General features: G+C 41.2%; 2 protein-coding genes across 2 annotated transcripts in view; one reads left to right on the top strand and one right to left on the bottom strand.

Moving 5' to 3' along the window:
• The window catches only part of LOC148103593 (polymeric immunoglobulin receptor-like), a 141,871-nt gene that overhangs the window by 57,600 nt on the left and 58,226 nt on the right, over positions 1–26,045 (bottom strand). The window lies entirely within an intron of this gene.
• On the top strand, positions 714–3,164 carry LOC148103595 (uncharacterized). Its single transcript, XM_087839509.1, has 3 exons — positions 714–752; positions 811–909; positions 1,041–3,164. Exons 1-3 carry the CDS (start codon positions 714–716, stop codon positions 3,162–3,164), a joined length of 2,262 nt encoding a protein of 753 aa, XP_087695635.1.

Consider the following 26,045-nt stretch of genomic DNA (forward strand, 5'->3'; position numbering starts at 1 on the left):
TAAAGTTTGGTGTAGATGGTCAGCTGTTATGAAGGAAGGAAGGCTCAGGGTTGAGTAATCAGCATCATGGGCTCATCCGATTAGAATAAGAATAAGCAGTCATCTAATCATTGACAGGGTTCTCATTTTATTCTCATTTTATACTATATATATAATATATATTCTATATATATATATAATACTCTCAGCGCGTTTAAATCGTTCAATGTGACAGCAATTTGGGTATCTCGTAGGAATTATAAGTGGTGAGTACAGGTAAGACGCAGAGTATTTGGAAGCACTGTAAAAAAAATCTGTTGGCCAGAAATACTGCCAAAACATGGATAAGAATGATTTTCTTGAAAATTAAATAAATTAATAAATGCATACAATAAAATATATCCATATACTAATACTAACATAAATTCTAAGTGCAAATCTAAATTGCGTGATTTAAAAATACATAAATAATTTAATAAGTACAACAAGCATGTAAAGAAACTAATATCTAAGTGCGAACAATAATTCATTATTTAAAAAGATAAAATCTCATTCTCATGAATCCAATCCCTAGCCTCATCAAAAAAATGGACAACCCCTTTTTTATTGTTTCTTTGTCTTTGATTTCTTTTCCATTTCTTTTTTCTTTATTCCAAAGAATGAATATTATATTATCTTATATTATATTGAATATTCACTGTAACACTAATCACTGTCATGCACTTTGTTTTTTAATGGACCAATCATTAGGTGTAACTGATTATACCTGTTATGTAAGAATTTCTATAATTGGCCAGGAGTTTGGAGTAACTTTGTTTTTCTGCTCTAAAGGAAGAAGCTGTTGCTACAACATCCTTTACCAGACACGATATTACCAGATCTGCTGCAGCTTTTGCTATCAGTGTTCAAGAACAGTGCCACTTATCACAGGTATGTTATAGTCTTAATGGATCAATACATTACATAAGGCAATCAATGTCTTACTTGTTCATAATGGAATTCAGAATTTTTTTTTTATAGAAATGCAGAATAAGTTACTTTTGTTTCAAATCTTTTCACAGAGAACGGTCAAACATATCATCTCAGGAGTGCAACAGTATCAGGCTGTTCTTTTGGATACGCTCAAGGAAAGAATGAACACAGTGTTTGAAGATCATGGCGAGGGAACCACTCAGCTTCAAGATGAGGCTTTGGGTACATTTGATAAATTCATGGATCCTTTCTCCACCATTGCATATGGACAGAGAGCCATAGGGGAAATGTTCTGTCCAGTCAACGCAGAGGAAGTAGTAGTATCCCAGAAGATATGTTGGGTAAAGCAAGGTCTTTCAAGGGTCATGTCCATAAGGAACAAAAGTTTTTACTATGTACCATTTATTGAAAGTCTAAAGCAGTTAATGACTAATGAGAGAATCTTTACCATGTTGAACACTGCACCACAAAGAAGCAGAGAGGGATTCTTCTATGATTTTAGAGACGGGTCCCTCTTTACATCTCAGCCCTTGTTTTCTCAGAGGCCAAATGCATTGCAATTAATACTGTACACAGATGAAATTGAAATATGTAACCCCTTAGGGTCCCATGCTTCTGCAAACAAATTGGTCATGTTTTATTATACTTTAGGAAATATTGATCCAAAATTTAGGTCAAAGTTAGCTGCAATACGACTTCTTGCTATTGCTAAAGCAAATGACATTTCTCAGTGGGGTATTGATGTTGTAGAGAAAAGAATACTTCAAGATCTATCACTGCTTTACAATGGTGTAAGGATTGAAATGTCAAATGGTGAAATTGAATTGTTTGGTGCTGTTATAGCCATTTGCGGAGACACGCTAGCCCAGCATGAGATTGCTGGCTTTAAAGAAGGGATTGGTTTTGCTTATAGCAAATGTAGACACTGTGAATGCAACTTTGATGATATGCAAAGTGTTTTTGAGGAGAAGAAGTTTGTTCAAAGAACTCTGGAGAAACATATTAGGCAGTGTTTTGAAATAGATAAAGCAAGCACAGATTTATTGAAAGCGTCCCTCAAAACTACTTTTGGAATTAATAGAAGAAGCAGACTAGTTGATATTCCTGCATTTGAATTGATCAAACAAACTCCACAGGACATAATGCATGTTATTTTTGAAGGTGTTGCATCAATGGAAGTTAAATTTGTATTAAAACACCTAATTCTCTCAGGACAATTGGAATTAGACAAGTTTAATTCAGACATTCAAAATTTTCCTTACTCACCTCTTGAAATACGGGATAAACCATGTCCTATTAGCTTTGGGACTTTAGCGGCTAACGACAACAAATTGAAACAGTCTTGTGGACAGATGCTAATTCTTTTAAAAATCTTACTTTTTCTTTTGTATGGTGTGGAGAGTGAGTATGTTGTATTTATTAGAAAGTTAATTATGATAGTTCAAATAGTTCTTGCTCCCATTATTTCTTTACAAACTGTATTGCAACTGAGAAGTATGATTGAAGAACACCTGTATCAGTTCAAGCAACTTTTTCCCGAAGCCAATATAATACCTAAGCAACATTATATGTTGCATCTTCCCAGTCAAATCTTATCCCTTGGACCTTTAATAAGGAGTATGTGCATGCGCTTTGAGGCAAAGCACTCCTATTTTAAACAGTGGGCTTCTAAGTTAAATTTTAAAAATGTTTGTAAATCCCTAGCAAACCACAATCAATTTCTTGAGTGTTGTCAAAATGAAATAGGCACTGAACATCCTATTTTTGCGAAAGAAAAGGAATCCGGGCCAGTATCAGCTGTTAAAAATAATGAATATGTTAGGAAAAAAATTAAAGAATTTTTTGGAATAGATGTCATGCAGTCTGTTGTCTCAGTGAAATGGTATGTTCTAAATGGCAATAAATACATTACTGGGAAGTCCATGATTATTGCAGATGTGGATGGCACTTTCCCTGTGTTTGGACTGATAAAGGATATCTTTTTGATTGACTCATCTTTTATTGCTTTTGAGTACCAACGCTATGAAACTTTGAATTTAAATGAAGACTTATTGGCATATGAAGTAACTGTGCCCATTGTTGCTCAAGCTACAGAATTAGCCCATGAGCTCATTGATTATACTTCATACTTTTCTGTTAGTTTTAGGGACAGTGTGTTTGTGCCAATAAAATACAGTCTTTCTGATATTATTTCCCATAGAAATCACCCTTAAGATTAGGGTTGCACCAAGTATTGGCTTAGTGTAGTTTGTGATGATATCAGTTGACAGTCATTAAATGTTCCCTAAACCAATGTCAATGTTGTACCACATAATGCTGGCATGCTGGGACAAACAGCTGTCTTTGAAATGTGATTTGTATCATAAATTGTGGTTAATTTTTTTCCCTTATATGTATAACTTTGAAGTCAGACATGATTTTGAATAAATCATATTTTCAACAGATGCCTTGTGTGAATTTCCTAAATCAAGCAAATTGAATTTGTCACTCTATCTTGAAACAAGTGATATTTTGAGAGACATCTGGTGAGAGGCCTAATGTAGGCTATTTTAAGAGTTATTCTTCCCTTTTCTGGATTTCTGTACTAATATAGACACAATTATATGGTTATTCTCGATTTAAGTTTATTATCTAAAATCCAGACTTAGAAACAAGTAAATCTTTTTTAAAACAAGGCAAATAATCTGGCCTGTCTAAAAATAAGATTTTAAATCATGGCAAGCACCAGATAATTTGCAGTGAAGTGTATGATGAGAGTGAGCTCAGTCCAAGGGAATGCTCCACAGAGCCTGGATCTACATAAGGTTATGCAGCCACTCAATCTGGTGAAGCCTGAGGACCAGCACTCACAACCACCAAAGGATGCAGTGCCAACACATGTGCTTCAAGATAGCACAGGAGAGCTTGTGAAGGTCTTAGCTGAGGCTATATCAGCAAATAGGCTACCCATTCCAGAGCCCACAGTTTTTAGTGGTGATCCACTCAACTTTAATCATTGGAAGTCATCCTTCCAAACTCTTATCGAAAAGAAAAATATTCCAAGCTCAGAGAAAATATTCTTCCTCCAGAAATATGTTGGAGGAGCAGCTAGAGAGGCATTAGAAGGTTATTTTCTGATTGGTTCAGATACTGCATATGTTGCTGCATGGAAACTCCTCAATGAGCGATACGGCCAGCCTTTTATGATTGCCAAAGCCTGCCAAGACAAATTACATGCCTGGCCAAAGATAGCGTCAAGAGAGAGCGCTGACTTAAGGAAATTTGTGGACTTTTTACACAGTTGTGAATGTGCCATGGCTCACAATGAGAGTCTGCGTATTCTTGATGATGGCATTGAAAACCAAAAACTGACAGCCAAGTTGCCTGATTGGTTAAGCAGCAGATGGAACCGAAAAGCCACACAGTATCAGCTGGAGCATGGAAGGTTCCCAGATTTCAAGTATTTCGTAACTTTCCTGACTTTGGAGGCTAGTATTGCTTGTAACCCTGTTACATCTTATTATGCTTTGCGGCAAGGGGAGCCGGAAAGGACAAGATCTAAACCTCAGAATGGAGTGACCTCTAAGAACCAAGCAGCAAGTGCAAGGACTTTTACAACTAACACCACTGAGGTGAACATAAGCACATGTATGTTTTGTAAGAAAACAGGGCATGTCTTGCACAAGTGCCGTAGACTAACTGCAAGGCCAGTTGCTGACCGAGTGAAGTTCATTCAAGGTGAGAAACTGTGCTTCGGCTGTTTGAGTCCTGACCATCAATCCAAGAATTGCAGCAACCGGATGGTCTGTGACACCTGCTCAAAGCGCCACCCCACATGCTTACATGAGGATCGCTCAAAGCAAAAAGAAAATGATGAGACAAGTTGCAGTAAGGAAAGAAAGCCACAATTGCCGCAAGACACCACTCAAGAAACCACATCCAATAGAGTTGTGCATGATGGTAACAGTGCTCAGACTTCAGCAATAGTTCCTGTTTATGCATCAATTCCAAGTGATTCAAACAAAGAAGTCCTTGTCTATACTCTGTTAGATTCACAAAGTGACTCTTCATTCATTCTTGAAGTGGCAGATGCTCTTGATGTCAATGCAGAGCCAGTCAAGTTGAAGCTGTCCACAATGTCCTCCAAGGAGACAATTGTACCATGCAAAAGACTCAAAGGTCTACAAATAAGAGGGTTATCTTCTTCTAAGAAGATCACAGTGCCAACGGTCTACACTCGTGAATTCATACCTGCCAATCGTACACACATTCCAACACCAGAGACTGCAAGGGCATGGCCTCATTTAGAGCATCTTGCGGAACACGTTGCCCCGACGAAGAAATGTGAAATCTGTCTTCTTATCGGGTATAACTGTCCACAAGCACTAATGCCTAGAGGAGTTGTATGTGGTGAGGACAACCAGCCCTTCGCACAGAAAACTGACGTAGGCTGGAGCATAGTGAGCTATGGTGATCCAGGCGAACACTACAGTGATGTAATAGGAGTAAGTCACCGCATCATTGTAAAGCAAGTGACTCCTGAACCCAAAGTAACAAGTCAGTTGAAGAGCGAAGTTCATTATGTTTGCAAAACAAGAATTAAGCAGATGACTGCTCCAGAAGACATACTAAAGGTGCTGGAATCTGACTTCAGTGAAAGGCTTGGAGAAGAGGCAAATCTCTCGCAAGAAGATCTCCCGTTTCTGACTAAAATGAAAGAAGAAATTAAGCACAAAGAAGACGGACATCTTGAAATGCCTCTGCCTTTTAAACAGAGCAGGCCAGAGCTACCAAATAACAAGCCAAGTGCTGTTCAACGCCTCATGTGCTTGGAGTAGAAGCTCAAGAGAGACCAGAAATATCGGACAGATTACATGAACTTCATGAAAGACATTATCAGTCGTGGTGAAGCAGAAAAGGTCCCAGAAGAAGAGCTTGATAAACAATCAGCTTGGTATATTCCCCACCATGGCGTATACCACCCTCAAAAGCCAGAGAAACTGCGAGTGGTCTTTGATTGCTCGGCAAGATTTCAAGACATGTCATTGAATGACTACCTTCTTACAGGGCCAGAGCTCACAAACACCTTGGTGGGAGTTCTTTGTAGATTTCGAAAGGGCCCAGTCGCTATTATGTGTGATGTGGAACGAATGTTTTATCAATTCCATTTAAAGCCTGAAAACCAAGACTACTTGAGGTTCTTATGGTGGGAGAATGGTGATCTTGAGTCTCCGCCATCAGTTTTTCAGATGAAAGTCCTTTTGTTTAGAGCAGCTTCATCACCTGGCTGTGCCAATTTTGGACTTAAACATCTAGCCACAGAAGGTCAGGATCGATTTAACCAAAGCACTGTCAAGTTCATCCAAAGAAATTTTTATGTTGATGATGGAATGGTGAGTGTAAGGCCTGATGCTGAGGCAATCGAGCTGATCAAGGAAGCAAGAGAGCTTTGCAGCGCAGGCAAGCGTAGACTACACAAGTTCATTTCCAACAGCAAGAAGGTATTGGAGTCAATACCAAAGGAAGAGTTTGCAGATAGTGTCAAAGAACTGGACATAGATTTAGGGGAGCCACTCCTAGAAAGAGCACTGGGCGTGCAATGGTGCATATCCTCTGATGACTTTCAGTTCAGAGTAACTGTCAAGAAACACCCAATGACAAGAAGGGGAGTGCTATCCACAGTAGCTTCCATCTATGATCCTTTGGGTTTCATAGCACCATTTGTTTTACGTGGGAAGTTGATCTTGCAACAGTTGAGTCGAGAGAAAGCTAGTTGGGATGAACCACTTTCAGAGGGGTGCAGATCACAGTGGCAGTCATGGTTACAAGATCTCCATAACTTGTGTCAAGTAAAGATTAAGAGGTGCTACATACCAGCAAGCTTCATAGATGTCAAGCAGTACGAGTTACATCACTTCTCAGATGCTAGCTTCACAGGTTATGGGGAGTGCACTTATCTAAGAGCAGTGAAGTCTAATGGCAGCGTACACTGCTCACTTGTCATGGGGAAAGCGCGTGTTGCCCCCACTAAGGTCACAACAGTTCCAAGGCTTGAGCTGTCTGCAGCAGTGGTTGCTGCGAAGATGGGTGCCATGTTAAAACATGAGCTTGAAATAGACAACCTTAAGGAATATTATTGGACTGATTCAAAGGTTGTTCTCGGGTACATTAATAATGATGCCAGACGCTTTCATGTTTTCGTGGCAAATAGGATCCAGAGAATCAAAGCCGCCACAGATGTCAACCAATGGTATCATGTGCAGTCCGAAGACAATCTGGCGGACCATGCTTCGAGAGTGTTATCGGCAGATCGGCTCGTTGCTTCAAATTGGTTCACTACCCCAGACTTTCTGTGGGAAAGGGAGCTACCCACAAGAGATGCTAAGGTGGGAGAGGTTAGTGATAATGATTCAGAACTTCGAAGGGCTCAGGTGCTCAACACCAGCGCAAGGATAAAGAGAACATTGTTGGACCGCCTAAGTTTTCTGACTGGAAAAGAGTTGTTAAGGCTATTGCTTGTCTTAAACGTCATGCTAAGCAAGTTAAGGGTCTTAGTCCCAAACTCAATGGAGGTACAAGTGTTGAGGAAAGACAACAAGCTGAACTTTTCCTAATCAGATTGGTCCAAAGAGAAGTATTCAGCAGTGAAATCAAGAATTTACAGCAATGCAAGGACGTAAAATCCAAAGACGAAGCAAACAAGCTATGCAAATTAAGTCCTTTTTTGGATGAGCAGGGTGTGCTGAGAGTAGGCGGGCGCTTAACAAGAAGTGATCTTCATACACATGTTAAACATCCTGCTATTCTGCCAAAAACAAGTCATGTGTCTTCTTTATTGATCAAGCATTATCATGAGAAAGTACAGCATCAAGGAAGAGGTATGACTGTAAATGAATTGCGATCTAATGGGATATGGGTCATTGGATGCAGCAGTGCAGTTGCCTCACATATCTTTAAGTGTGTCACATGCAGAAAGTATAGAAGGAACACACAAGATCCAAAAATGGCAGATTTGCCAGAGGACAGAATGTAAATGACCCCCCCATTCACATATTGTGGCATGGATTGCTTTGGACCATTCTATGTGAGGGATGCAAGAAAGGAACTGAAGAAGTATGGTCTTCTCTTCACTTGTATGTGTTGCAGAGCTGTACATATCGAAATGCTTGATGGCCTCAGTTCAGATGCTTTCATCAATGCATTGCGCGTTGTCACGATCCTGGGTCTTATGGCCCAGTGTTTTGAGTTTTAGTTCTTTTGATGTTTATAGTTTATGTTTAAGCTCATTAGATTTCTATGTTCATTTGCTTATTATATTCCCCTTGTGTTTTCAACCCTTGTGTTAAGTCTCCCTTATCCTTCATGTGTTTCATGTCTGTTTCCTATGTTGTCAAGTTCATGTAGTCATGTCAGTGTTTCATTGTTTCCTATTTTATTTTGAAAGAGGTCCTGTGTTTCGGTGCTCTGTTTTGCTCTTTCCCTGTGGGCGTCGTTATGTTCATGTTGTGTCTACTTTGCCTTTCTGTCCCATGTTTCAGGTCCCTATGTTCTGTCTCAGTTGCTGTTAAGTTTACATGTTTTGAGTTCAGTCAGTGTGTTTCCTGTTTTACTTTGAAGGTCCATGTCTCATGTGAGTGTTTCTAGTTTTGCTTCCCTTGTCTCGTCCAGCCTGATTACTCCCAGCTGTGCTCTCCTTCTGTGTCTCATTCCCTCGTTATCCCTCTGTGTATTTAAGCCCGGTGTTTCTCTTTGTCAGTGTCGTAGTCTCCCTCATCGCTGTGTTTCCCTGTGTGCCCTGCCGGTGCCTGTGCCCTGCTGGTGCCTGTGCCCTGCCGGTGCCTGTGCCCTGCCCAGCTGCCCTGCCGGTGCCTGTCCCGGCTTCCAGGGTGAGGGGGGCTGTGAACCTGATTCTGCTGTTCATTGATCTTGCACGAAGCGTTCAGGGAACATCCAAAACGGTAGTCCAGAGTTTCAATTTCTCGGGTACGTCATTTCCCCATATTGGGTCATGTGGTTGAATTTCAGGGGGCGTTGATCTTCTTTTCCAGCGTACTGTAGAAGTGGTGTTTACTGCGGTCATCCTTAAAGTGTGGTCTGACAGGAATATGGGAGCACATTTTCCTGTCCAGCCTGGGGGCAGTATGAAATATGCCCGTTGTCCACATAGCCAGGCCATTCCTTGTACCCAGTATGTGCCATTAGATGGTCCAGTCGTGTTCACAGGGGCACCTTCTTCTCCTCCAGCGGTCCGGTTGCAGTTAGTAGTGTTTCCAAGCATCCTGTTGCCTTTGTTTTGTTTATAGCACATGGAGTGGTTCTTCCCTGGGGTTTGGTCCAAGAACACTGGGAAGTGGATGGATGTATTCCGGTTTGTCACATTGAAGTTGATTCAGAAAAGTTGATCACATGCTCCTTTATCAAGTACAACGTCTTCAATAGTGGTAAATGGACTGGTTCTTATATAGCTTTTCTACTCTTCTGAGCACTCAAAGCGCTTTATACAACTTGTGCATTCACCCATTTGCACAAGCACATTTGTCTAAGTGCTTTTTTTATAGCTAACATTGACACACATTCATACTCCGATGGCTGCATCGGAGAGCAATTTGGGGTTAGTATCTTGCCCAAGGATATTTGGCATGCAGACTTGGGGAAGCCAGGAATCGAACCACCAACCTTCCGATCAGTAAGTGACCTGCTCTACCACCTGAGCTACAGCCATTTTGATTTTCTTGTGTTGTAATCCTCCTAGAAGGTTGACGTGAAGAGTGTAAAAGGTAGATGGGTTTGTCTCTTTGATGGTGAGCATATGAGAACAGTATTTGTATTTGCCGATTCTGTCTGCCTCGTGGTTCAGCTGTTGTTGGCATCAGCTGGGGTCCTGTAAGGGTGAGCATTGTAGTCAAGGTAACCAAGAGGGTCCTCCTTCCCATGGCTGTACACAGGTCCGTCACACCCTACTACTTGGTTACTCTAGAGTTGGTCAATGTCTGGAGGTGGAAGTGCGAGCAATGCTCAATCAGCACTTCACCCTCACCACTGAAGCAACCAAGCGAGGGTGAAACTTTCCTAGTTGATTTCTGTGGAGGGAGTGGAATCCCCTGGGACCTCAACCTTTTTGCAGTGGCTTTGGTGTATCCAGGAAGGTCGTTCCGCTATTTTGCAGGCAATTGGAGTGGTCAGAAGCACTTGGTATGGACCCACCCACCGTGGCGAGCTCCAATTTTTCTTTGGAGTACTTGGACAAGGATCCAATCTCCTGGCTTCAACCTGCAGGAAATAGAAGAAGAGTCTTGCGGCAGTTTATTATATATCAAAACAACTTCTCTGTTTGTCAGCAATTGAGTCATCCAATCCGCCAGAGTGGTTTCACAGATTGATTTATCTAGTGGCTCGCTAGTAACTGGTAGTGGAAAAGGTCGCCCATGTATAATTTCAAATGGAGACAGTTTGTTGTTTCCTTGTGTTCAATCTCATCCACATTTTGTCTAGGCCTACACATCCTGGCCATGGTCTGCCAGTTTCTTCCATTGTTTTCTGAGCCTTTGTTTTATAGTGCCATTTGTTCTCTCCACTAATCCTGCACTCTGTGGATGGTAGGCACAATAGTGTTTTATACTGAAACCTAGTGCTTCAGATACTTTGCTGATCACGTCAAAATGGCAGCAATACAAAATGTTTTCCATTATCTGATCTTATCAGAGTAGGAATTCTATATGTTGGAATGAAATGGTTGCATAGACACTTTGCAACTGAGATTCCGTCTGCTTTTTTCACTGGGTAGATTTCTGGCCATTTTGAGAAAACATCTATAATTACGGTGTCCCTGAGAGGCCAAACGGACTGCAACTTCGGAAAACACTTGCAAAAAGAAAAATGCTGCAAAAAGAAAAATGCTGCAAAAAGAAAAATGCTGCAAAAAGAAAAACACCTGCAAAAAGAAAAATGCTGCAAAAAGAAAAACGCTGCAAAAGCACACACAACACAACGGAAAAGTTTCTGGGGAGACAATAACTGGACGGCCCAGTTACACGAACCAAAACATGCTACATGCTAACAAGTGCACTGGGACTGAGACACTTCAAAGAAGTGGAAGCGGAGCGGCCAAAGAGTAAACTTTCAAAAGTAAGTTCTGAATATTATGTCACTTATTTATGTGCAAATGTTTAATAATGAAGAACATTAAAACATTACTGTTGGCCACATGCCGACAAAGTTATGTGACATTAGCGATGTTTGTACTTTCAGCGTTTACTTTGTACGCCGTTCGATAGTTGACCTTAATCTTACAGAGAATGTGATGATTTTATGGATAATTAAAGTCAGTCATATATCCACAAACACAACAAGCTGAAAATCAGTGATGCTGCTCGGTTTGCAGTCCTGAATATCACGGCACAAGCAGGATTCACTGCACTGTTAATGTTAGCTATGTTATATTGCTGCCTCTGTTCGGTGGTGTCGAGCCAAACGGACTTTAACTTGTGTTTAAACGAGCTGACGGTTCACTCGTTAAGCTGAAAGAAAGATGCTTTAATCACAGCAGTCACACATGTGTCCACTGTACCATCTGGAAACTCTTCTTGTTTAGCACTCGTAATAACACAAACACTAATTCCTCCTTCTCTTGTGCTGTTTTGTAGCAGTGTATACACCTGAGACTGTCACCTGTCTGTCTGTCCTGCACGCTCTCTCTGTTTCTTTCTCTCTGATTGTGGAATAAAAGTATGAACATGTATTTATAAGTTACACTTGTGTTTGAATCCTGCAGCTTATCGCACATTTGATTTCCATGTGTGACAACTGCGAGTGTCCAGAGTGAGGACAGACTGAGGGACCCACTACTGCATATCATCTGTGAGGCTTTGCAACCCTGATGATCCACAAGGACAAACTCAGCAGTGTGTGAGGAAGAGGAGGAGGAAGAGCCAGCAGCAGCTGACAGATGGAGAGAATAGACTGTTCCCTGTTTGTGAAGGACTGCTAGGAAAGTTTAACATAACTAATTGTCTGTCTTGAATTAGTCTTATTAGGTAATGTTCAAATAATTTTATCTTTTCAGTGTTTTCAATGTGGGAGAAAGTACTCAGGGCCTTCAAGTTAAACACTATGAAAGGCAGAAACAAGTTTAATATTCAGAAACCTAAAGTATGTATCAGCAGCAGAATGGAGCTAAAAATAATTGTTTGTTTTAGTTCTATGAAGCTTTGAGTATTTTGGATTAGTAGCACTGCTGTGTTTGTTGCATCATATTGCTATAATTGTTTATATGCTTTATATATTCTGAGCTAAGTTGATCTATAGTGTTACATCATATTTTATAAGGATGTTATGTGTTTGTATACTTTCTGCCCAGTTTGACCCATTTAGCGGAAGTCCGCCAGAGCTTATATTATATTTTTACATGCTGTAGTGCCATTTTTGGGAGCATTTAGATTAGAATAGAATAGAATAGAATTCAACTTTATTGTCATTGCACATGCACAGGTACAGGGCAACGAAATGCAGTTTGCATCCATCCAGAAGTGCTTTAGCCAGGATATAGATATATTACAATATATATTAGCAATAATATAGATATGTAAGTATATTACAGAAATGGGTCTATTATGGTATGTTATAATGTACACGGTATGAAGTATGTTATGAATATTCTATAATTATAAGTATGTACAGGCTGTAGTGAGTACAAGCTATGTACAGGCTATGAACGGGATATAACTATGAAATAAAAAACTATACAGAAATCTGAGATATACAGTTATACAGAAATGTGAACTATGCAAGTTGTAAACAGTTGTAGGATTAAAAATTATCGTATGTACAGAATGATTATTTACACAGAGCTATACAGGTGTGCAGTTAAGATAAGTGAGATATGTGGATAATTTCTACAGAGGCTGTATAAAGTGGTAGTGGTTGTGAGTGGTGGTTCAGTCCATGTTATTATTGTGTGTTTGAGGGTACAGTTGTCCATTGTGTGTGTGTGTAGGTGGTTGTGGGTGTGTGTATGTTCAGTCCATGAGTTTAATGTGGGTCAGATGTCAGGAGGCAGAGTTCAGGAGTCTGACAGCTGTGGGGAAGAAGCTGTTCTGGTACCTGGTAGTCTTAGTCCGGAGGCTCCTGTAGCGCCTCCCAGAGGGCAGGAGGGTGAAGAGTCTATGTGATGGGTGACTGGGGTCTTTGATAATTTTCCCAGCCCTTTTCAGACACCGCTTCCTGTAGATGTCCTTTATGGCAGGAAGTGGTGCTCCGGCGATGCACTGGGCAGTTTTCACGACCCTCTGCAACGCCTTCCGGTCCGAGGCAGAGCAGTTCCCATACCAGACTGTTATACAGTTGGTCAGGATGCTCTCGATGGTGCAGCGATAGAAGTTCACCAGGATGTCTGAGGACAGGTGGTTCTTCCTCAGAGTCCTCAAGAAGAAGAGGCGCTGGTGAGCCTTCTTGACCAGCTTAGAGCAGTTGGTCGTCCAGATGAGAGCCTCGGAGATGTGGACTCCCAGGAACTTGAAGCTGCTCACACGCTCCACAGCCGTCCCCTTAATGTGGATGGGTGGATGTGGGTCAGCATTCCTCCTGTAGTCCACGATGAGCTCCTTGGTCTTCTCAGAGTGAAGCAGCAGGTTGTTTCTGTCGCACCACTCAGCCAGACGATCCACCGCCTCCCTGTAGGCGGCCTCATTGTTGTCACTGATGAGGCCAATCACCGTGGTGTCCTCTGCAAACTTAATGATGGTGTTGGAACCATCAGCAGGTCTGCAGTCGTGGGTGAAGAGGGAGTAGAGGAAAGGGCTCATCACACAGCCTTGTGGTACACCGGTGTTCATTGTGATTGTAGATGAGCGGCGGTTATCCAGCCGGACATGCTGGGGGCGGTTGGTCAGGAAGTCCAGTAACCATTTGCAGATGAGGAAACTGATGCCCAGGTCTGTCAGTTTCCTGATGAGTTGTGAGGGGTGGATTGTATTGAATGCTGAACTGAAGTCTATAAACAGCATTCTGGCGTATGTGTTGTTGTTGTCCAGGTGTGAGAGGACAGAGTGCAGTGCGATGGAGACTGCATCCTCTGTGCGCCTGTTCTGGCGGTATGCAAATTGGTGGGGGTCCAGGGTGGGGGGGAGACAGGATTTGAAGTGTGCTAGGAACAGCTGCTCTAAGCACTTAGTGATGATGGGGGTGAGTGCTACTGGGCGGTAGTCATTGAGGCTAGATGGGTTGGAGTTTTTGAGTATCGGGACGATGGAGGTGGATTTGAAGCAGGCCGGTACGGTATTATGTAATTATCCTATATTTACAAAATGTTTTATGTAAGATTTATGTTTTGTAATTTAAATCTGACACCACAAAAGTATTTTGGAATTTGAATAATGTATTTTGTAACTGCAGTACACATAATACTAATTTTGAACAATTTTGTCCAGGTTCCTTGCCACCGGGGACTCCTTCAGGACCATCGCGTTCAGTTTCAGAGTCGGTGTGTCCACGGTAGGGATGGGTATCGAAACCCGGTTCTTGTTGAGAACCAGTTCCCACTGTTTCAATTCCTTGGAATTGTTTGCCAGTTTTGCAAATGATTCTCTTATCGATTCCAGTCGCCCCGAATGACGTCACCACGTTGCGGAGCGTCATTTACCTGGCAGGAAACATGGCGGCTCAAACGCTCAAAAGTTTGGTTAAACTTTACGAGAACAGATGACAACAGGGCAACTTGCAATACTTGCAAAGTAGATATTTCGTTTAAGGGAGGAAATACTACGAATATGCAAAAGCATTTGCTTACAAAACACGCGATGACCTTAAATGAATGTCGTGTTTTTAATTCCGCTCCGGACTCGTGAATCTCAACCCAGCAGCCGCGGTAATGTTTGCACTTCCTCTCCCGTTAATGCGGCAGGTAAATAATCAACTAACAGTGCATATTATGTTAGTGCGATCTGCCTTATTACAAAACCTGCCATTACTGTGCATTCAGGTGACCATGATGAGAGAGACAGACAGAGTCTGGCTCAGATGCTGGCAGTTCTCACTGCAGTCTAGCGGTAGCGTCTCCTTTCAGGCCAGGATAGACGAATGTCACCGAGCAGTGACTAAGTTTGTGGTAAAAGCCTTGCACCCATTTGCCACAGCAGATGCCCTCGATTTTCGGTAAGTGAATGTGTTTAATTGTAGGTAGGGACATTACTGGATATTCTTGCGTAATTGCTACAGAATGATTTATGTTATACTTTGTTATTGCAACAGAAGAATATTTATTTTATTATTTTACATTTACAATTTTTTTTTCCTGGGGACCCTGTGACACCCCATTGAAGAGCCATAGGCTGGATCTCTTAAGATCTCACTGTTGGGTTTGTAAGGCCATGTTACTCCTAAATTTCTATCTTGTTCAAAGAGAAGATATAAAACAAAGTTCTAAGCTAATCGACTTTAGTGTTCTCCTTTTTTAAAAAGAATCGATAAAGAATTGAATCGTTAAACAGAATCGAAAATGGAATCGGAATCGTGAAAATCTTATCAATACCCATCCCTAGTCCACGGTGTGCCAGATCACCCCCCAGGTAGCGACGGCCATTGGGACTGTCTAGTGGACGACTTCATGGTGTGCCTTCACCTGGAGACTGGGGGTCCATCGCAGAGGGATTCCAGGAGCGCTGGAACTTCCCTCTCTGCTGTGCAGCTCTGGATGGGAAGCACGTCCAGACAAAGGCACCCCATATATCATATAGGAGACACACACATTGATATACACTAAATATTTATTTCATTTCTTTTTTGTGGTGCCCAAATTTATGCACCTGCTTGATTTTGTTTAAATAAATATTGCACGCTTTTTGTAATTCCAGTAAACTTCTTTTAACTTCTCAAATATCACTGTGTGTGTCTCCCATATGATATATTTAACTGACATTTTTTTATTGTAACAACCAGTCAAGTTACTTGAAAAAAGTAATCAGTAACTAATTACTGATTACTTCCCCCAAAAAATAATCCCGTTACTTTACTGATTACTTTTTCAAAAGTAATTATTTACTTAGTTACTTTTTAAAAACACGATTTACAACCTGAATAGGTGATAAAGTGATAGATCTTTCAGCCAAATTCTACTTTTTCTGCATAATCCATCATACAAAATGTAATCAAATGGAAAAGTCCTTTTTTTAAAACTTGTTTTATTAGTTTTAATCTTTTAACTTTATGCATCAAGCAAAAATGTTATTATATGTAACATTCTCTAAATTGAAGAAATTAGTTTAACATTTAAACCTATTTTCTGCACATTTCAGCACATAAAATAAAATATTTTTTGTGTTTACACTCACTCTTTCAAATAGATGCAAGTAAAACACAGAAAATAAATAAAATCAAAGACTAGCGGTCCTGTTGCTCTTCATCTGTAAAGCAGGAGTTGGGTTGGTGGAGGTTTACCCTGGTGCAGGTGTGCCGCAGCGGTCAGTTGAAGAATGCACGAGTTTCTCTGTGAGTTTCCCATTACATCATAGCGCACTCGGTGCTTGCTTGGAAGTTTAGGGGTTTTTTTTCGCTGTAAAAAGTTTTCTTCCCACGCACAACAGACACTAATGTTTTTTGTCACTTTTTATGGAATCAAACTCAAAGTAAGGTCAGTACTTCCACGCTTTAAACGCTGCATGCTCATACTCTCTCCCGCACTCAATATATTATCCATTGTTGACCTGCACACAGCTGTTGTCACAAACGTCGCACTCGCTTACGTTACTGTCGTTTTAGTAACGCTGTAAAAACGTTTTAGTAACGCAGTAACGCAGCGTTCCTATGGGAAAGTAACGGTTACCGTTTTTGCAATAGTAATCCCTTACTTTACTACTTACCTGAAAAAAGTAATCGGATTACAGTAACACGTTACTGCCCATCTCTGGTAACAACCAACGATTTATACAGGAAAACAATGGCTATTAACAAGGTTGCCCAAACTTTTGCATCCCACTGTATTAGTATATTTTGTCATTAGTATAATATGAAATAAATTCTACATGTGTCAAGTCATGTGCCGACATTTGCTGTGTAGTAGAACTGAGACATTAGTCATTATAAAAATTTATTTGAAATAATATTAAAATTCTCAAACAGAAAAACATTAAACATAAATATATAAAATATAAGTATTTACAGAGAGACAGGAATAAAAAGGACCCAGCTGCTCTCCAAAGCAGGAACAAGGCTGAGGAGGAAATGCTCCATTGGAGACTGGTGTGGCCTCTTCAGGGACACCAGGATGGCCAGCTCCACCGCCGATGGACCGTCCTGGGACCCGTCCTGGGACCCGTCCCTCATCTGCCTCGGAGCTGTCCTCCTCTGTGGGCCTGTAAAACACAGCACAAAACACAAAGAAATTAGAAGGCTGCTACTAGATTTTCATTTTCAACATTGAAAAAAAAAACCCAGGATATATTCAGATTAGTTGTAGATATTTAGTAAAGGTGATCACAGGGGAATCCCACCGAGTAAAAAGCTATCAGTGCTTGCTGCTTGCAGGAGCAGGAACTCAGGGTTTAGGGAGCCAGGAGAAGCAACAGGGGATGCTCTGCTGCAGAATCAGTTGGTTCTATCAAGACAATATTAAATGTCAACAGGTTGAATACAATAATCAGAGAAAGTATATACAGTGGTCCCTCATTTATTGCAGCAGGGGTTCTCAGAATAACTAGCCCCTCGCCACACACTTTATACACTTTTTTCCCCCCACACATGAACATTAATCACAGTTCTCACAAGTTGATTCTCAAAGTGCAAACCTTTGTAGATTGCAAAACGTAAAAGTATTATTATGCAGTGTTTTGTCTTCATCTGCCTGCCACTTTCGTGTGCCTTTTTCCCTCCCGGTGCAGATGTCTATTTCCGAAAGAAGGTCATAGTTATGGGTGTTTTTCTGCTGTTTTTTCTATTGGACATGATGGTTATCAAAACCAAACATGATAAATTTGGCAAGCGCAGGAGACACGACACGGAGGGGATTTGTCAATCAGGCTGCAAAACGCAATGCTGTACGGTGCAATGCTGTACGGTGCAATAAAAAAATCAGCGAAAAAGCAAAGCAGTGACAGATGAACAGCGGGACCACTGTGTGCTGTTTATTAATAAACAAAATATATTCCTGTATGACAACATGCATAAAAGCAGAACGGTATTTGTACGTCAGTGGGAAAATAGCGGTGGCTTGCTAGCTTTTGTGCGGCTTCCCCGGGCCAGTGAAAAATTTCAAAAGAGAAATGAATGAACTTACCAGGTTGCCCGATCTCTTCACATATCTTCATCCAAGCTCGGTCCTTTATATTCCTGTCTCGGTACAGAAAGCAGCTGGTGTCGTACAGCTCCGGGTTGATTACTACGGCGTTGATTAGCCTTTCCTCCATATTGAATGAAGTATGAAGGGCTTTGGCTGGATCTGCCCCTTTCACCTAGGTCCAAGCCACGTCACCAGGTTCCTGATTGGTTGTCGCGGTGCGATTTGATGCTGGAGTTCAGATTTTTCCAACTCGAGCGGTTGACGCAATATGCGTGTATGCACAAAATGCAACACAAAAACTGACGCGTGTGTTTTTTTTCACGAGTCAAACTCACCAGATGCAGTTCACTAACGCGCGTTTCAGGCGTTTTGGCGACGCAAATCTGCTTCTGAATTTTCGCAGGACCCGCAATCGCGTGTCATCGCGCTTTTCCATTGACTTTAAATGTAAACCTGACGCTCTGTTTGCGTCTATTGCGTTCAGTGTGAACACACTGTAAAGCTTTTGGAATCAATAAAATGACAACAGTGCCCAAATTTATGCACCTGCCTGATGTTTAAACAATTATTGCACACTTTCTGTAAATCCATTAACCCTTTAAAGCCGGTCGGAGCGGGCACGCTCTGTTTTGCGTAACTATTTTTAAATCCCGGTAGCACTGCAACCACGTAAGCTAGTGCAATAATTTTTTTTGCATATGAAACCGGAGGAGTTGTACTTACATCTTATGCCATCAGCTTGTCCTAGGTCACAGTTTCCTTCCACATAAAGCTTTGCAAAAACTGCATAAAAAGCGCTTGCAGCAACACAAACATAATATTCCAGAAAAACGCTTTGCCGATCCGATCAGCTGTTCATAACACTTCCTAGTTGGAATAGACATCAGCGCGAACTTTTGCATGTCCGCCATTACCTGCCCGAAACCGGAAGTGACGTCATTTCGCGGAAATGTAGTTTTTTTTTTACCATCAGGCCCTTATGAACCTATACTGGTGTTTTTAAAAGTTATCTTTGACTTCATGACTTTCTGTGTCGTTTCTGGGATGCTTAGGATTCATATTGCACTGCTGGAAATAGTTTATTTTGATGCACATGCTGTTTTTTTGCAAATCTGCATTATAATATTTATTTTCATTTTTCCTGAAGTGTATAAAAATATGTGTATTTCAAAAATGAAACTATGAAGACATTCAAAATAAATTTCATGTGGTGGGAAACTATTTTGTGCAACTTTTTTATATTTACAATTTTGAGGGATAAGCCTCTTAAATTTCTCTAACTAGAAATATATGTTAAAAAACAAAAACGATTTTAAATTTTTTTGTAGTTTATTGCACTTTTTTGCAATTTATTCAATTCAATTCAATTCAATTTTATTTATATAGCGCCAAATCACAACAAATGTCGCCTCAAGGCGCTTCATAGATACAGAGAAAAGCCCAACAATCATATGACCCCCTATGAGCAAGCACTTTGGCGACAGTGGGAAGGAAAAACTCCCTTTTAACAGGAAGAAACCTCCGGCAGAACCAGGCTCAGGGAGGGGCGGCCATCTGCTGCGACCGGTTGGGGTGAGAGAAGGAAGACAGGATAAAAGACATGCGGTGGAAGAGAGACAGAGATTAATAACAGATATGATTCAACACAGAGAAGTCTATTAACACATAGTGAGTGAGAAAGGTGACTGGAAAGGAAAAACTCAATGCATCATGGGAATCCCCCGGCAGCCTACATCTATTGCAGCATAACTAAGGGAGGATTCAGGGTCACCTGGTCCAGCCCTAACTATATGCTTTAGCAAAAAGGAAAGTTTTAAGCCTAATTTTAAAAGTAGAGATAGTGTCTGTCTCCCGAATCCAAACTGGAAGCTGGTTCCACAGAAGAGGGGCCTGAAAACTGAAGGCTCTCCCTCCCATTCTACTTTTAAATACTCTAGGAACAACAAGTAGGCCTGCAGAGTGGGAGCGAAGTGCTCTAATAGGGTAATATGGTACTACAAGGTCATTAAGATAAGATGGGGCCTGATTATTTAAGACCTTGTATGTGAGGCGCAGGATTTTGAATTCAATTCTGGATTTAACAGGAAGCCAATGAAGGGAAGCCAAAACAGGAGAAATATGCTCTCTCTTTCTAGTCCCTGTCAGTATTCTTGCTGCAGCATTTTGGATTAACTGAAGGCTTTTCAGTGAGTTTTTTGGACATCCTGATAATAATGAATTGCAGTAGTCCAGCCTGGAAGTAATAAATGCATGAACTAGTTTTTCAGCGTCACTCTGAGACAGGATATTTCTAATTTTAGAGATGTTGCGCAAATGGAAGAACGCAGTCTTACATATCTGTTTAATATGTGCGTTGAAGGACATATCCTGGTCAAAAATGACTCCAAGGTTCCTCACAGTGTTACTGGAGACCAAGGTAATGCCATCCAGAGTAAGAATCTGCTTAGATACCATATTTCTTTTTTGTGATCAACATTTTATTGATTCAAAACGGGGTTGGGGGGGGGGGGGGGGGGGGGGTACAGACATATACAGCACAACTGTAAACTGCAGTAGCAGAGCAAATATTAGTCACAAGGCATAGGGACAGCAAAGAAAAAACACAAAAACACAAAGTTAAAACCAATTATTGCCTCTTCCAGGCGATAACACTGGATGAGAAGATTTCCCAAGCTTCAACAGTCGTGGGTCGAGCTTGATTTAATTTTGCTGTGGTATGTTCAAAACCAAGAACACGGATAAGACATCGTCTCCAGAATGATTCCATACAAATGTCAGGACTGAACCATTGCTTCGTAATAGTCTTCTTCGCGGATGTGAATCCAGCGAATAACATTTTGCATTGTAGTTGTTTCAAGGAGATTTCAGAGGTATCATTAAGGAGACAAAGACCAGGATTGGGAACATAAAAAACGTCCAGCACCTCAGATAACACAGAGTTCACAAAGACCCAAAAATGGGATACAACAGGACAGTCCCAAAACATGTGCAAAAACGTGCCAGGTGAGGAATCATTGCAGATGTGACAGTGATACGTAGCCTGTAGTTTCATCCGAAACCTCCTATAGGGTGTAATGTATGTTCTGTGTATGGTTTTGAAATGAATTAATTGATGCGCCAGGTTCTTAGAAGTCAAACTCAGATTAGACCACACTGTATCCCAGTCTATATTAACCTGTAGTTCTCCCAGTTCCCTGATCCAAATAGATTCAATGGGCAGGGACTTTATACCATGTTCGGCTAATCTGTTATAGATTTTGGAAACAGAGGGTCTGCCAGAGTTAGGCAAGATCCAGTCCAACATGGGATGAGAGGGAAGAGGAGAGTCCCAGGGGACACCATATGCTTTTAAAGCTGATCTGAGCTGCAGATACACAAGGTAAGAAGATGCAGGAAGAGAGAAACGTGTCCTTAAGTCCTGAAATGAGCGAAGGCCTTGGGCGTTGAATAGATCATCAAAAAGGTTTATCCCGAGTGAGAACCAAGAGGGTTGAACAAATGGTCGGCTGCCACATAGTAACTTTAAATTATGCCAGAGTGGTGAGCTTTTACAAAATTTAACTGGAGCACCTAGCCGCCTTTCTATTTTCCTCCATACTTGTATAGAGTTGGCAATAATAGGTCCAAATTTGTTGTCGTTGTAGAGCGTATTGGTAGGAACATTAGCAAACAGAAGATCTTTTAGTCTATGCGGTGCTGCCTTGGCGGATTCAATCATTTTCCACGCAGTAGTAGCCTCTGGGTTGACCCACGTACTAAGCGCCCTGATTTGGAATGACCAGTAATAAAACTCGAAGTTTGGTACTGCCAGGCCACCAAACAATTTGGGCCGCTGCAATGTTGACAAACGTATCCTAGGCTTTTTGCCATTCCAAATAAATTTAGATACCGCAGAGTGTATGTCTTTAAAATAAGTTAGAGGAGGAGAGAGTGGCAACATAAAAAATAGGAAATTAAGCCGTGGCAGTATGTTCATCTTTACTGTGCTGATTCTACCCTGAAGCGAAGTTTTTAAATTGTCCCATCTTTGAAAGTCGGATTTAATCTTATTTAGCATAGTAGTAAAATTGTCCTTGATTATCTTTGGGATACTATTATGAATTGAAATGCCCAGATAAGTAAAAGAGCTTTTGATCTGAACACAACTGGGTAAGGAAATGTTCGTAGCTTTAATGTTCAAAGGCATCAAGGCAGATTTCGACCAGTTTATTTTGTAGCCAGATAGAGAGCTGAAATGGTCAAAGTTTTTAATTAATGGATGGATGGATGTCTGATAGTTGTCTAAAAACAGAATAATATCATCAGCATACAGAGATATGATATGATTCTGACCACCAATTCTTATGGGAGAAATTGTGGACTGTCTAATGGCTTGTGCTAAGGGCTCTAGAGAGAGACAGAACAGGAGAGGAGAGAGAGGGCAACCCTGCCTCGTTCCACGCTGCAGCGTGAAAGGGGGAGAGACCAGGTCCCCTGTTAAGACACTAGCAAGAGGTGAGTGATATAGTGTTTTAATCATAGCAACAAATTTCTGCTTAAACCCAAAGTGTTTTAATACCATCCACCTATAATCCCACTCTAGCCTATCAAAGGCTTTTTCTGCATCAAGTGAAAATACTGCACATGGATTTTGATAGCTGTTAGCGGCATCTATGATGTGCAACAGCCGTCTCATGTTATCAGATGCAAGCCGCCCTCGGATAAATCCTGTCTGGTCTGCATTGACTAAAACATGGATAACTCTTTCCAAGCGCAATGTGAGAGCTTTTGCAAATACCTTGAGATCAGTTGTGAGCAGAGATATTGGTCTGAAACTAGAGCACTCAAGAGGGTCCTTTCCCTTTTTTAAGAGAAGGGTAATAAGTGCTGTTTTCTGGTCTCTATGGAAAGACCCGTTCCGGATTGCACAATTAAATGAGCCAAGCATGAGCGAGCCTATCGTATCCCAAAGTTCTAGAAATAGTTCTGGCGGAAGGCCATCCAGTCCAGGTGATTTACCTTTGTTAAGGTCTTTCAGCGCTCTATGCAGCTCATCTAGAGTTAACGGGGCCTCTAGCTCATCCTGATCTGCTTGTGGAATATGAGGTAGATCCAGATTTTCGAGAAAGCTATTACAGGAAGTATCCTCAAAATTGATATCTGATTTATACAGATTTACAAAAAATGACGAGAAAGTGCTGTTAATGGACTGAGGATTTGTTGTAATTTTACCGTTTGCAGCTGTTATAGCTGGAATATGTGCCCTTGTTTCACATTCTTTAAGCATAAGTGCCAGCAAACGACTAGGACGCTCTGATTCAAAATAGTATTTCTGTCTAGTTCTATGCAAGATGAACTCTGCCTTGGACAAGGTTATTGCATCATATTCTTCTTTTAGTGAAGCTAGGAGTGTAGACTGATCGTCCGACCGGCTAAGCTTTTGCAGATTCTGTAAAGATTCCATCTGATTTTCTAACTTGGACACCTGAGCAAGTTTTGTTTTTGCCAGCATGGAGGAGAATGAGATGGAAAAGCCACGAATGAAACATTTTGTAGTCTCCCATAAGACTTGTGGGTCGATATCCTCATTAGCATTGATATCTAAAAAATCCTTCAGCTGGAGCTTAAGCAGGCTGAGAAAGGTAGAGTTAGTTAATAGGGACGTATTAAAGCGCCACCTGGGGGCCCTATTCTTTGAATTGGGCAGATCGACAGAGCATAACAAAGCTGAATGATCCGATATCAAGATTGGCTGAATAGAAATAGATGTATCACCTGAAACTAAGGAAGGACTAACAAAAACGTAATCTATCCTAGAGGACGTCTTATGTCTATTAGAAAAGAATGTATAATCCCTAATGTCGAAATTCTGCATCCGCCAAAGGTCGATGAGATTAAGATCTTTTATAAGTGTATTCAACAGAGAAGATGAGAGATTAACTACTGCATCTGGACGAGATTTATCTAAAACAGGGTTGACGACAGCATTGAAGTCTCCACCCAACACTATGGAATAATCATTGTATTCTAATAGTGTATTGGCAATATAAGTAAAAAAGTCACTGTCCGGCTCATTTGGACAGTATACAGATACGAATACCAGTTTATGGTTTAAGATACTGCCAGTTACAAGTGCCAGCCGGCCGTTTTCATCACTCGAGCTAAACCTGGTAGTAAGGTCGAATTTTCTCTTCAGCAAGATACAGACACCCTTGGTTTTGTTTGGGGCAGAGGACGAAGCTATGAGTTTGTAGTGTTTGTTTTGAAAACGTGCCACGTCACCTTGTTTCAGATGTGTTTCTTGGATTAAAGCAATGTCAGCCTTTTTACGGTATAGGTACTCAAGGACACGTGTCCGCTTAATAGCGGAGTTAAGACCATTAACGTTAAGTGACAGAATAATCAATGGTAGCATCGGTACGGCAAGTGTCCAAGAATGGTCCCAATGTGAAGATAGCAAGAGAGGAACGTTAATGTGTAGGAAAATATAAGGCCACCATACCCCTGCCAAGTACTGCAATGTTTCACTAGTGCTACTGGAATTTTAACTTTACATAGAGATATGTCTGCAAGGGAGGGGACAGGGGAGGAAAAAACTATATACAAAAACTGGTGCAGACCGCACAGAGCTCCCTCCATAGGTCTGCTAAAACACAAACTTCTGATTGATTCGTGACCGGTCCTTCCACTCCAACACAAAAAACTTGAGGGTCAGACGTGCACACATAGTCAACGAAAATTAAGTGGATAAGTATATCCTACACCTTCCCGACTGAGTGAAACTATCTTATAAAGCGAGAAAAAGTAAATAAATAAATAAATAAAAAATATGAATATAAAATATAAATACAAAAATTTGCATAAAAAATAAAATAAAATAATACAAACGTATCTTACATACGTACAGTAACAACAGCCAGTAAATGTTTGACCATGATAAGCTCAAAGAAAGGTAAAATAAATAAATAATTTAAAAAAAAATAAACAAAATACAAAAATAAATAAATAAAAAGTACCCCCGGTAGGGGCGAAGCAAGTCGCTAAATTAAATATAACCAACCTTAACCCATGAAAGTGATCCTGCCGTCAACCTAGTTAAGGCCTGCTGCAACTAAAACAGGTCAACTAACTGGCGTTCAGTCATTCATGTCCACTAAGTTGCCTTCTCCTGCATGCTGATTATCAGCGTTGTTGGCCGCGCCGTTTAGATCGGGAGGAAAAGCGGGGGCTCCATCAACACACTGCGGCGTTGCAGGATTCAGCTTTCGCGGCAGGGAGTTAATGAAATCTTCTGCCAGTTGAGGGGATTCGAATGCCATCTTCTTACCACCCTGCTCTATCTTCATCACGGCGGGGTAAATGAGGAATGGTTCCAGGCCCATAGCCGTAGCCTTCTTCATGACAGGAGAGAAACTCTTCCTCTTTGCTGTTGTAATCGGACTGAAGTCAGGGAAGAAAAGAAGAGTGGTGTTGGTGGCATGCTTCACTGGATATGCTTTGCGTGCCCCTTTGAGAATTGCCGATCTGTCCTGCCACCGTAATAATCTGAAGATTAGGGTACGAGGCTTCTTGGTATTAGTATCGCGGCCGTCGTACACCCGATGCGCTCGTTCGATGTCGATGTCAATGTCGCGCCCCTCCAACGACGGAATCCACTTGGGGAGATTAGCCTTAATGTAGCCAACGAGCCCTCCAGCATTTCAGGTAAGCCAACAAGCCTGATGTTATTCCTGCGACCCCTGTCCTCCAGATCTGTAAGCTTTGTTGTGAGTAGGTCGAGTTGTTTCTTCAGATCGATAACCGATCGTCTGTCCTCACGCGCGGCGGCTTGCACTGAGTCCACTCGGTCTTGAGTGCGTTTAGCCATTAC

The sequence above is a fragment of the Neolamprologus brichardi genome, chromosome 3 (assembly GCF_056152115.1).
Source record: "Neolamprologus brichardi isolate AB-2024 chromosome 3, ASM5615211v1, whole genome shotgun sequence".
Taxonomy (NCBI): domain Eukaryota; kingdom Metazoa; phylum Chordata; class Actinopteri; order Cichliformes; family Cichlidae; genus Neolamprologus; species Neolamprologus brichardi.